The sequence below is a fragment of the Xiphophorus hellerii genome, chromosome 1, assembly GCF_003331165.1.
Source record: "Xiphophorus hellerii strain 12219 chromosome 1, Xiphophorus_hellerii-4.1, whole genome shotgun sequence".
Lineage (NCBI taxonomy): Eukaryota > Metazoa > Chordata > Actinopteri > Cyprinodontiformes > Poeciliidae > Xiphophorus > Xiphophorus hellerii.
Window position 1 is genome coordinate 20,784,297 of NC_045672.1, and position 13,820 is coordinate 20,798,116.

The 13,820-nt window shown below is 36.9% G+C and overlaps 1 protein-coding gene and 1 long non-coding RNA gene across 20 annotated transcripts in view; one reads left to right on the forward strand and one right to left on the reverse strand.

Annotated features, from left to right (window-relative positions):
• LOC116707478 (membrane-associated guanylate kinase, WW and PDZ domain-containing protein 1-like) overlaps window positions 1-13,820 on the reverse strand; it is a 105,570-nt gene that overhangs the window by 62,415 nt on the left and 29,335 nt on the right. For all 19 annotated transcript variants that reach the window (XM_032566282.1, XM_032552342.1, XM_032558566.1 and 16 more), the window contains exon 2: window positions 13,002-13,118. In XM_032566282.1, coding sequence (XP_032422173.1) covers window positions 13,002-13,118 — 117 coding nt within the window. The remainder of the gene's footprint in view (window positions 1-13,001; window positions 13,119-13,820) is intronic.
• LOC116723134 (uncharacterized) lies at window positions 7,039-8,545 on the forward strand. Its single transcript, XR_004339967.1, has 2 exons — window positions 7,039-7,934; window positions 8,336-8,545. It is a non-coding gene; the product is annotated as an uncharacterized LOC116723134 (long non-coding RNA).

A 13,820-nucleotide genomic window follows, 5' to 3' on the forward strand; every position in this document is an offset into this window, starting at 1 on the left:
TTAAGCTAGGGATGCAGCTAGTGATTATGTTAATAATCGCTAACTATAAATAAAACTGAAACATTCTGCAGATTTTTTACTTACCACTTAAGTTTATATTACACAATATTAGAAATCCAAATAAACAAATAATTCAATGTATAAATAAATATTTTCTTCCTAAAATGTAATAACATAGTATTTCTTCAGTGAATGTTTGAACATTTGTAGCAAAGGATGTTTCTGCAGCTAAAAATACTGTAACAAAAATTTGTGAAAAGCTCAACTCTTTCTGCTTGACTTAGAATCAACTTAGTGTAGTGGGGATCAGTTGATTATATTTTTCAATTCACCGATTATTAATTGCATAGCAAAATGTGCTTAATAGGATTTTTTTTCCTTTTTTTTTATAGAATTTGAAACAGGTGAAACTCAAACTATGCCACTTGAGGAGTTCTGGGTAAAACATATTTACACTATTTCTTGACATCAGTCCTGCATTGAACACCGATAAGTTGAAAAATTAGACAGAATTGTCTGGTACTGTGTGGAATTGGTTGAAATCTTAATTAGCAGACCAGGGCTACTTTGTTTCATTTGGCAATTATTAATCTAATCAAACAAAGGTATGGCGTTCCTCAAGGCTCCATTTTCTGGCCATTTTTTGTACATCCATTTGTTCCCTCTAACTATGTTTTCTTTCAGTGAAACCACATGGATGAACAGTTCTGAGGCCCATATCAAGAAGTTAACAAGTCATAATTTCCACCAGCCTAATGCATAAAAGTCAGAAGCTATTTTTTACAGTCACAAAATTATAAGATTAGATATCAGAACTCAACTAGACTAAAACAGCTGCAAAACAAATGAAGAAACCTGCCATTATGGAATCAAATAAAATTTTATCATGTAACTAAATCGGCTTACTACTCACTTAAATCATTGTCAAAGTAAACGGTTGTCCACATAAGCTACACACACACGCACACACGCAAAGTGCATGCTTTTATTTTCTATATTAATTTTTAAATAATGATAATAATAATAATCAGGTGCCTGCAGCTCCCCCAAAGTTCTGGATCATATTACACTAGTCACCAGTCTTAGTCTTTGTAATATTATACATTTTAAATACATGTCATATTTATTGAGCAGGTACGACACTTAGACTTCTGAGGTTATAGGATAACTGTTCCCTCTTGTGTTCTCAGGTTTGGAACTAATCAAAGCGAGGCATCATTTAGTATCTATGCTCTTAAATTTAGTATCTATGCTCTTAAATCTATGCTAATTTTAGAGCATAAAATTATGCTCTAAAAACTCCCTGAAAGTCTAAGAGATGCAGAAACCTCTGCCTATAGTTTTAATCAAGACTTAAACGTATTATTTACTTTACCAGATTAACTTGTAGACATATTCTTGTTAATGTTTTTCTTGCTTTGAATAAAATTTTCTTTACATGTATTTTTTTATTTTTTATTTTGGAAAAGCACTGAATTGCCTTGTGTATGACTGTACACACTGGCCTAGACTAAAAGAAAAAAAAAATTGTGAAATTGAGAAAAATGTTTCTCAACTTAAGTTGTTCAGCTGAATGTAATATGTTAGGTTTTATTTCTGAGGTATTTTATTGGCACAATAATTAAAATATAAAACATTACCCAGGTCTCTGATTACGGAAAGTATGGCATTCTTTCTCATGTAACCTGTTTTATATGTTTTGTTTTGTTTTTTACAAAATGGACCTCTAGCAGGTTCCTTGTTGTGATTCGTTGAATTAAAAGATGATGGAGTTGCCATTAAAGAGGAGGTTAGAAAGGGGGAGAAAACCCAGATTCAAAATGCTGCTACTGCCCAACACAACAGGCTATTCTTTCAGCTCGCGCCACAACACTCCTTACAGCTGAGCCCAGCCGCTATTCTCCTGCTGTTCTCACTGCTCCCTCCTTTCAATATGGGGGAAAAAATGAGGGGGAAAGAGAGGGGTGAAAATGAATAGTGGGCAAGCACATGCAATCTGAAGCATCGTTAGCTAGGAATCTTGTACAATGGCACAAAAGGCTTTGAATTTAACATCTTCATAGAAAAGACTATTTGTTGGGGAAATCTAAGGCTGAGAAGGAGGAAGAAGAGGGTTACTCAAGGAGATACAAATGTAGGGTAGATGGGGAGGAAAAATAAAGAAAAAGATGCTGCTGCAGGAGCTAACGACAGGGAAAAATGTCCTCCAACAGCAGGCGAGGGTGTCAACACATCAGTGTTTAAATTCAGCCCATCTAACCATCTCTGATGATGAGATCCCTCATCATCACAGAAGCACACAGCAACACATCAAAACATATGAAATCAAAATGCACAATCTGCGTAAGCACTGATTCCAGCCGTCTCTACACCTGAATGTATTTCTGCATCTCTGTATCTGTATATTCTCCCCACCCACATCGCTACCAATCTAATCCCGGAAGCCAGGGCATCACTCCCATGAGAAGAAGCAAAATGTCAGAATTACCTCTAAAACGCCACTGCTTCTGCTCTCTTCCTCTCTGCACGCTAATCCACGGAATATTTCAAAATGACAAATCCGAGCAGGCTGACTCTGGCTTTTCCTTCCCCATCCAAAACCATCCATGGATCATGCAGCTGTCTTTCCACCCGTACAGGCTTCCAGTTTACAGGCTCATTCAGGCTGGTGGTGAGTCGGCAGCTGCCGTTTTTCTTCAAAGCTCCACAAGCAGAGCAAATTAGAGGTCCAGCCCAGCTTAGAGGCTAAGCCAATGTGTGCTATTCACACTTCGGTTCCTGTCTGAGGCCAATGGCTGCAGCCTCACAACCCCCTGCATACTACCGCCCACTGCCTCCCTCCCTTCTACTCTTGTTCTCTTTCCTTCCTCTCCTCTGTCTTTTCCTTCATCTCCTACTTTCTTAGTCATAAATATAGACTCTTGACATTACCTAACACATGGTCTGTTTAGATAAACAATGAGCAGTGTGCAGGTCTCTGCAGTAAAACAAATAAATAAACAAATAAAAACCTCGAGGGGTGAGAGCAGGGTTAAAGAGGGGAGCAAAGGGCATAAAAAAGGGGTTCACACAATAGACATGGACTGTGCAACAGATGGTAAGAAAAGGACAGTGCAAGACAACACAAGATAGAAATTCCTAGTATTAAGCACAGAAAACTGGTGGTCAATGTCTGGCATTCACCAGAATTTGTTGAAACCAGAGATTCAGAACCCGCTGCATAGTTGAAGGAAGCTTGTAATCAGAAAGTGCAGGCCGGTAACTGCAAGGGCATATGATGGTACCCAGACAGTCTCCTTATAAAACCCAAGATTTGTTGCTAGAGAAGCAAGTCACACAATGAAATTTAATTTATTTGTCCTCATTGTCATATTCATCAAACTACCGTAAACAAAGTAAACTACAAGGACATTGCTGAAATTAATCAATATATATGTGTTAGATGAAACTAAGAATGCTGGACGGTGTTTTTTTTTTAAGGCAGATGCAATAAAATCTATACTATAACCGGTTGCTTATACAGGCAAACTATGTAATGACAAGATAGATACCCTAATGATTACTTGGACTATTTGGGGGCAAATAGTTCAATTACAAAAAATTGTCAATATTATATTTAACACAGGTCATAATAAATGTAAATATATTTGTATACTATTGAAAAACTAAGTCTTACTCCTTGGAGATTTAGATGTAAACTGTTTCATCCAACCTAGTTTGTTTTATTAGAAAAATGAGATAGACATCTCAGGAGCATCAACTTTGAGATTTGAGAATTTTTTTTTACTTTTTATTTAATTGAAAAATTGCATTTTGAAAATTACTTGCATCCATCTCAACAATTAATGCAAAAGGCTTCAATAGCAGTATACCCATTCAACCCTTTTTATAATCACTGACCAGATTTCTGTAAGTTTCTTCTGGTACTATTTAGTATTAGTGATGAGCTCCAACTCATCACTTATATAGGAATTAAATCTTATGGCTTTTCTATTATAGATTTAATTCATTACTGGCTAGGCAGCTCGACTGTGTTTGAGTAATAAAACTTTTGATAAAAATTTTCCTTCAGATTGCAATCTATTCATTTACAATCTGCAATAATGAAAGTACCAATTTCAATTTCAGTTTCACAATATATAACAATTCTGCTCACAATCAAAATTTTAATAAGTACAACACTGAAATCTCAAAGACTGCAAAGAAGCAATGTTTGGTTATGTCAAAGGCCATGCAAGCAGATTCTGAATGTGAAAAATATATTTGGCCTGTTGGATGGACTTTCACTGCTATCGATTATTACACTTGATGCATATATTAATGACTTCGGTGGTAAAGCTAATAAATAGAACTAAGATGATCATTTTAATCAATATTGTTATTGTAATATTCAATAATAGCATCGTAATTATAGATGTTCCTGATATTGTGCAGCCCTATATATCACAGCTTGTCAAAGTGGGAATAGTAGCTCTATTTTGTCCTCACTGTGGGTAATGCTATTAACCTTTAAGTCACTAGAAAAATCCCACTGCGATTAAAAATGTCTTTAGCACCAGAATCCTGACCAAAACTGGCAGCAGCACAGAGTTTATAGAATTCTGCCTACAAAACAACCAAAACTACACAGGTATACTTCTACTCAGATAAACCTGAAAGTACAGATTGACCGATTCTGAAGGCAGGAATTTGGAGACATACTGTACTATAATTTTTCCTTACACAATGATTATCTTAAATCATCAGTTTTCCAAAACATCCCCAAAATAACTGTGAAATGATGCACAGTGAGTCTAAAATAAGATACTCTTTTTATATCTGGAAAAGTTGACTACAACATGATTAAAACTTTTAAATGCAGATTCTCATTGGAACCAACTATAGGTTAGAAATCATCAACATAATCAGCAAGTGCTGTTTTCTCTCTTGGAAAAAAACAACAACTGTAAAGTTAATCATAAAGCTGGTTTGCAGATTACCTAAGGTTAGCTTACAAATCTGGAGCATGGGGCGCTACACTTTTAATGCTTCCTTGATATTTTGTTAGCTCTGTATGAGTAGATTATGGTTCTCTACTCAAAGCAAAAAATCAAACCGTTCTCCTAAATCAAGCAGAAGTGCCACTGTTACAGTACATTTTATTAGCTCTGGCTTTAGTTTCAGCTTTTAGAGGTCAATGTGGAGCAAAAAAGGCCCCAAGAGAAAAAGAAAAAAAAAAACTATTAACAGGAGTGGGAGTGATTTAAACTCAGACACAGCAGCAACACGAACACAAATGTCAGCAAAGAAAGCTAAAGCATATCTAATGAAGCAGCATCACTTCTAGCTTGGAGGCACTCAGGCTAGCTAAAATACAAGTTAACTGCTCATCCCTGGCACAGCATAAGCACATCCAAATCATCACAAGACCCTCACACTCAATACTGGACCATAACAGAGGATCTTTGTGCACTCCATGAATGAAAGCACTTAATTTCTTCAACCTCCCAAGGAGGGCCATCATCAGCATCATCATTAACAGGCTAAAATAAAATTAGCTAAAAAAGCTAACAGTAAGAAAATGAACAGGGAGCAGAATCTAGCCCTATTTTAACTGTTTAATCAGTTAAATAGACTCCCTTGCTGTATATTGAACTCGCATTAGCTCAGGTCTGCTGTGAATATGCAGAAGCTGCAGTCTGATGGTTTTAAGTTGACCTGAGTAACTGGGGAGAGCCTGTCAACCATCTACACATCCTCACTTGAGCATTAACAAGATCAAAGGACGATTATCCCAGAAACGTTTGACGAAGCACAGTGAATAAGGATGATCTATTACATCAACATTATTGTGAGCTACATTTTGTACGCATAATCACGGTGGGTCGGCATCAAGATTAATTAAGTTGATTTCCAGAAACTGGGGCGAGGGTGCAGTTTTGTCCTAATCTCCAGGTGCACAAGCATAGGAAGAGGTAATGGAGGATTTACCTCCAAATTCCTTTTAAGTGGGATTGGAAGAAGATTGGCAATATCAAAACAACATCAAAGACCACTGCCTCCATGGCTGCCAATTGACAAGCCAACCTCACAGATGATGAAACAAAAAGGACAATTTCTGGTTATAATGGCCTACATATATTCTGTGAATAATTTTAATGGTGGCAGATGATGTTCCTTTGTGTATATATCCACAAACAATTATAGATATTGCTCGACAATCACCCTATTCATAAAACATGAACCTCTCACACACACACACGTAAACACATACAGAGAAGGGGTGCACTTGTCTTCATACACCATTGCTATGTAAAACACTGCTTGAAAGAAACAGAAGCCAAAATGCTTCTGTTTCTTTCACCGTTGACAGAGCAAACTGTGTGTTATTTGGTCACATGAGCAAAAATATGAACTGTGCATGTTTGAAAAGCAGGGGAACAGAAGCTGGGGCCCACTCATCCGTTACTAGAATGAATGGCCATCATTAGCATGAGGCTCCTCAGCAGCACCCTGCAATGCAGCGACACACAATGGCGAGTGCCACGCTTCCCCCTCAGAGAAGCCCTTTTGTTTGGGCAGCATCTGGACCTGACCTCCCTGCATTCAAGGCTGATGACCCCCCTCTCATGTCTTCCCTTCTTCTCTCCAATCTTAAAACCTTCCCTGCCTCTGCTTGCTAGCACCTTCTTCCAGCTAAGGAGAGCGGCCATGTCTTGCTTCTTGAAAAGAATGTCTGTGTATTAGTGAAGCTTATACAAAGCCTGCAGGGTGAATCAGAAAAGCAAAAAGGAAAAAGCACCACGGCTATTGGCCATCTGTCCCTCTGGGTTGGACGTGCCTGCTCCGAGCGTACATGCCCCCCCTCACATAATTCCCATCCCTACTCCCACCATCCCTGATTCCCTAGCCTATATACACAGCGTCAACCACACACACACACACACAAACACTCTTTGCCAATGCATACACCACAGTCTGATGGTGGATGATGGCGAGAGCATCAGAAAGAAGAAAGAGAGAGAGAGAGAAGAATACAATAAGGAGCTGCCACTTGCCTGGATGCTGAAAAGAGCCTGGAGCCGGAAAAAAAAAATCAACCAGTAATCCCTTACTTTGTGTGAGCGGCAAACAGAAATTTGTCTCCCACAATGATTTCCCCGAGATCGGCAATGGAGTGGAAAACAAGGAAGCGAGGGAGTGAAAGACAGCAAGAAAGGGAGGGGAGGATGAGAGAAAGAGAGAGAGAGAGAGGGGTGGTGATGAAGAGTAAGAACAGCAGAGGCAGGGAGACAGCGGGAGCAGCTAGAGTGTGACAGAGAGAGACGGAGAAAGGCAGCCGCCACCGCCAAGCCACAGGGACGCTGACACTCGCTTGGAGGATTTGAAGTGAAGAAGAGAGGAGAGCGACAGAGGGAGGGATCAGGTGGGGGGAGGGAAGACTGGTTCACTCTGTGGTTCAAACCCTGGGATAACGCAGAGATAACCCTCATCTACAAGCAGCAGCTGTAGACGTGAGAAGGAAATGAATCCCAAGAGAAAAAGAGAGAGAGACTTCCCTATCATTTGTGACATTTGCTGCACATGATAACAATGGCCATCTGTAGCAACAAGCCAAAGAAAAGGAGAGGAGGGTGAGTGCTCTACTAGGATGTCCTTCATATAAACATTACCTTCATGGACGTTCTTAGGCGAAATGACAAAAAAAGTATCTATATCAGCTGATGGTGCAGGGAAAAGCACCTGTTTGAGTCAAGCACTGCAAGAGAGAACAACAGATCCACTCAGGAGAGGGGGAGGAGACACAAAGAGACGGAGACAAAGAAAACACAGGCCAGAGACGTGTGGCTTTTATTTGACTACTTTTATCATTCTGCCTTGTCATGCTAAGAACAAATTTGCATGGGTCTGTGTGTTTGAAGAAAAGAAAGAAAGACACAACAACAACAGTGATTGTAGGTCACTAAGAAAGGAAATAAGGTGGAATGTAAAACAGATTTTGCAAAAAAAAAAAAAAAAAAAGGTTGAGGTCAAGTTAAAGCACAAGAATAAAGATAAACTCCATATAAGCCAATACAAGTTAAGATAACTCAGTATACTTTATATAGAAAAATATAGGATCAGTCCTTTTTTAATCAAAAGAGATTTTCACAATTTTACTTGAATGTGTCTCAATAACTTAGAATGTCAATGAAAAGTTTATTTTAGCAATTCAATTCAAACTCTTTATATAGAGTATGCCCTGATTCAGATGTGGACAAGTAAGCTTCTAATGAACTGTCCTGGAAGAACAAACTTTATACAATACCTTTCACACCTTCTGGTATTCATACTGTTTGTCCACTATTTGTTGCAGTTCTTCCTTAGTGAAGTTTGGAGAAGTTTTTGACCCCACCTACCATTCTCTTCATTGAAAGTACTCCTCCAGCTTTGACTCAACTTGTTTTAAGCTTTTAATTACTACTTGTGAATCAGATATGTTTGTTTTGAAAAGTTTGAGAAGGCCACTCACTGTGAATTTGTGCTATGAACATCATCTGAACTGAAAACTAAAATCATTACTGATTATGGGCCAGTTTCTTGTCTTGTAGCAACATCCTAGCTTATGAAGATCAAAACTCATCTGCCTGACTTAAGTCTTTTGTATTTCCCATTTTAAAGACGGTAAAAGAAATGAAACTTTTATATACTGTACATTAGGTAAATGCGACATCAATTACAAATACACTCAGATGTTCTAAATAAAAAAAAAAATTCTTCTGTCGTATTTATTTAATATCAATTTTAAGAGGATCAAAAATTGTGTTTCCAAATATTTAGCTGAAAAAGCATTTATTTCTAAAAGTTCTACAACAAGTTGTTATTTTTTAACAAACTGTAGCAGGAGGGTCAATAAATGTGGCAGACAATGTACAAAATATGGCAGAGTAAAAATCTGCCTGATAAAATTAAATACCTTGTTAGCAGTATCATTAAAAAGACACAAATTTGCTGTTTTCAGTTGACCCAACATCTTAAACCTCAAGAAACAGCCAGAAAAAAATATTAGTGTTTTTATTTAACCACAATCAAAGGTTTTTGGTCATGAACTACAATTTGTAGGCAACACCACAACATCTCAGTCAGGTTTTACTTGAGGCTCTAACTCAGTCAAAATCTTTTTTGGCTTGATTTTTACTTTTAATCATCAAAATATGAACTTGCTGGTGCTTTTATAACCAAAGTGACAAAGTTGTACCAAGCTGCACTGCTGCAACCAAGAGAAAAATTAAACTGCTTCAGAAACGTTTGACAGAAGACCCAATAGTGAGTTGTTTTTAAGCAAAATAATACCGAACTAATAGAACTGAACAAAAATGTCAAAATTTGCACAGAAACATAAAGATAAAACCTTAAATAACCTTTTTAGACAGCTTATCAGTGCAAGTTTCATAAAAAAAAAAACTCTCTGATTTTTAGTGCCATATTTGAAGGAAAAAGGAACATTATTGTGCCATCCCTACAATTTCGTACAGTTTTGGGATGACACAAATACAATGTGTGTGCATTTTTTATTTTTCAGTTTGGTTTTCTTTACAATTGTATGGTGAAGTTAGATATTAACTATTTCTTTCTGAAAGGCCCATTGACATTCTTTATACTAATCTAGTTGTTGTTCAGGCTAGGGATAACAAAAATACTGAGAGGTAGAGTAAAACATTAACCTTTTTCATGGGAACACTACATACTGAAGTCCTGTCTAACAATTTACAGTATGTTTACAAGTACAGAGTCTGCTCAGATGTCCAACAATTCATTCAGAAACAAAGAAACTTTAAACATAGATATTTAATAAGTAACAACCATCAAGTTGATTATTAAATGTTTCTTGTGTTAGATTTCTACAACCTTAATGAGCAACAGGGACTGCTAATGTCCGCCAATTGTTTTCTTTTTAATTCTTCAAAAGGAATTACTTTCAAGCCTATGTGCTGTTGATTCCATAGTTTGTCCTCAGCATGTAGAAAACTATGTGTCAAATTGTAACCCTTGGAAGAATTGGAGTTGTTTATCACATAATCAGGCAGGAATCTATTTTCAATATATCAGAACATTATAATCCGAGGCAGGGCACCGAGGGAGGCTCACAGAGAGGCGGATTTAACAGTCACATGGCTCAGTGCAAAAGAAGCACAGAGACTGAGAGTGAAAAAGCCTCGATCAAGAGTAAAACAGAGAGAGAGTAAAACTGCATCCATTTGCAAACTATATTTTCCTAAGGTGCAGTCCTAACCAGATACATGCAAAACAGTAAACAAATCCTATTTTAAATAGAGAAGAGAACTGAGTTGATCACTTCATTTGCTTGGTTAGATCATAACAACTTGATTGGTTAGAACATTAAAACATTTGATTACTATGTTTACTAATTAATACAACAATGGCAACATCAAAGGTCCAAAGAAATTAAGATGATCCTAAACCCTCCTAGCATGTTCATTTCTGAGGGGGAGCAGCAAAGATCCTGGGTCAATTTGACCTAGAACATTTTTTAATATGCAGTAGTGTCAGAGTCCAAACATTTCTCCCAAAACATTTTTGTATATTATCATTAACTCCATGACTAACAATTTCAATCAATATTTAGTGCAATGATGTTCTCTACCTCTAAGAAATAAATGATGAATGAGAATAATTCAACTTGTTTTTCACAAAAATAAAACCATTTTGATTTTTTTAATGTCTACAAGAAAAATCTCGACTGAAAAATCAATGGTTATGCATGAAAATTATATTGTACCCTAATTCTTCTCCAGAGCTCCTAAAGCTATTTAGCTGTTTGGAAGACATACAGTACAGACCAAAAGTCTGGACACACCTTTTAATTCAATGAGTTTCCTTTATTTTCATGACTATTGACATTGTAGATTCACACTGAAGGCATCAAAACTATGAATAACACATGTGGAAATATGCACTAAACAAAAAAGTGTAAAACAACTGAAAATACCCCTAGTTCTAGTTTCTAGTTCTAGTTCTAGTTTCTTCAAAGTAGCAACCTTTTGCTGTGATTACTGCTTTGCACACACTGCATTTTCTTGATGAGCTTCAAGAGGTAGTCACCTGAAATGGTTTTCACTTCATAGGTGTGCCCTGTCAGGTTAATAAGTGGGATTTCTTGCCTTATAAATAGTCATGAAAATAAAGAAAACCCATTGAATTAGAAAGGTGTGTCCAAACTTTTGGTCTGTACTGTATATTGCCAGAATGAGGACCTCCCCTTCAAATGTGCATGAAAATTTATTTTATCCAACCTCTATCTACTTCTCCCCTAAAACAGACCTTCTTTCTAGGTTAGTCATTTCAAGGAAGATTCTTTATTGAATTGGGCAAGAGTAGCCCAAAAACTGACTTGATGTCTTTGACACGAGTTACTACCGTACTAGTAGGCCCTGGCACTGTCATTTTCAGCTCACAGTCTTCTTGGTGTGTACTTTACGTCATTTATTTCATAATCAGAATCATCAGACTTAGAACTGATCTCAATAGTGATGGCTGATCACACTTCAAACATTCTGTATTTCACTGTCATGATCAAAGACAAGTCCCAGCTCCTCCAGGACTATCACCTTTTTATTTCTGCTGGTCATTTAATGGAAATCTGAAAATCACTACATAATGCAATATGTAATGTTTTTGGACTTCCCTGTAGAGAATATGTATATGTTCTCCCTCTCCTTGCTGAGTGTCCACTGAACATGGATCTATCAATCAATCAATCAATCAAATTTTATTTGTATAGCACATTTCAGCAGCAAGGCATTTCAAAGTGCTTTACATCATATCAAACACAGAAACACAATGCAACATAGAATCAACAATCAAAACACGACTTTAAGTCAGGTTCCATCAATAAATTTGTAATTGATTACGTTTCAAGTTTGCCCATGGGAATAGAAAAGGTTCACAGCACATACCTTCTCACAGTTTACTAGTGAGGTAAAGAGAAAAGGGAAAGGGTGTGCACTTGTGTGTCTGAGAACCAATCCAGTTAAAACATTAACATGACAAGTTTTGTTTGCCTAAAAATGTATGCTAATTAACAAGGGGTGCGCTGACAAAAATCAACGTGGTCTAAAATAGCCCAAAAATGAGCTTATATTAATAGTCACTCACCTCACACCCCAGCAAATAGAATCCAGGCTACATGTTGTATCACACTAGTAATCCCGACTGCTAACTCTTAAGGGGTAAAAAGCATCATATGGCTTTATAAGAGTTTGATGTTAAATCATAGCAGTCACAGTGTTGTTGGCATGCCAGTGGTTTTATTAAATTCACTATGCTGGGCCATAAATACTTCCTAAGCTGGAGGATATTAATCTTTTAATGTTGTTTTCTGGGAGTGCTTTTTTTCCAATGTTGGTGCTCTTAATAGTACTGAAATCTTTATTTTTCAGTGCAAGTGCTTTTACAAAGATGCCTATGTTTCATTCGGTTTTTATTTTCATTTGTAAACAATGTTAGTTCATTCAGAGTTAAACTGCATTTTAAGGTGCGTGAAGATTTAGCTTCGACTTAGCAAGCAAAACACTTAGAAGTACTCTAGAAAAACACTGAGAATTGTTGGACTTTTCACTCAGATCCAAGTATTAGGCAGCTGGGGAGTCTGGCTGGTTTCTAAATATTTGGTTTAAAGCAACTCTTTATGTATTTAATCATTCAACTTAAGGAACTGCTTCAGTTCTGTCAACAGGACAATGTTTTTGTGGGCTGTACTAACAAAATTTTTAGACAGTGCTTAAAATTTTTTATTTTAAAATACTAAAGATTATTTTTTGTGATGGAAGCAAAATGAATCAGAACAAGATGATTTTTCACTACAAAATTAAAGAATTATATTTGAAAGACGGAGATGAAACAAATAGGAAAGAAGCCAAAGAAGCATAACAATGTGGAAATTATGATCGTGTAATGCTAAATGATTTTCCTTCTCCACTTAGATGTTCGTGTTTAAGCATGATGTTAGGTATTTTACTCACAAGGCACAGCATGGCGATATAAATTGGTGCGGATAGTCTTCTGTAACTCGTGGTCAGGTGACGTTTTCTGAAACCTCAAGCTCAAGAAGTGCTTGAGATCCTTGTTGAGCTTGTGACCTGAAAAAAGGAATCAGAAACAAAAACAACTGAAGTTAAAAATAAAACAACTTTAATTAAAAAGGTAATTTTATTTTGCTAAAAGGTTACAGCAATGGACTGTAATAATACAGTCAGATTTTTAGTGTCAAAGAGCAATTACCTGTTTGAACATTTTGAACAAGTGCAAATAATTAAACTTTTTAAAAGTTTGTATGATGTATGCTGTAATTCTTACAATATTAAACATTAAGATTTTTGTGCACTCATAAAGATTCATGACTTTAGGAAAACATCAGAGCAGAACAAACAAAAAGACTGAAAATGTGCCACTGCTAAGATCCCAGATAAAAAATACATTAAAAAAATCAAAAGAAACAAAAACAATGTTCAGTGTTTGAGCCTCACATCAATAAGACACACAGTATGCAACAGGATTTTTCACTCACTGGAAGAGGTTGCAGCGACTCACTAAAAGTTACTCTGATTGGATAAAATTCCACAGCACACCCAGAATTTACCCAATCGTATGTGTGTTTGCTGCTGACTGAGTTTGAACAGAGCTCTGATGCTCACAATGGGGCCAGATGGCCAGAGCTCGCTCTCACGCCAGGGTCTCATTTAGGACCATTTAATGATCTCCAAATATATCACCATGTCTGCCAGGGCTGGCAGACAGTTCTTGGGGGAGGTGCCATGTCCCCTTGTCAGCCTTGGATCCCA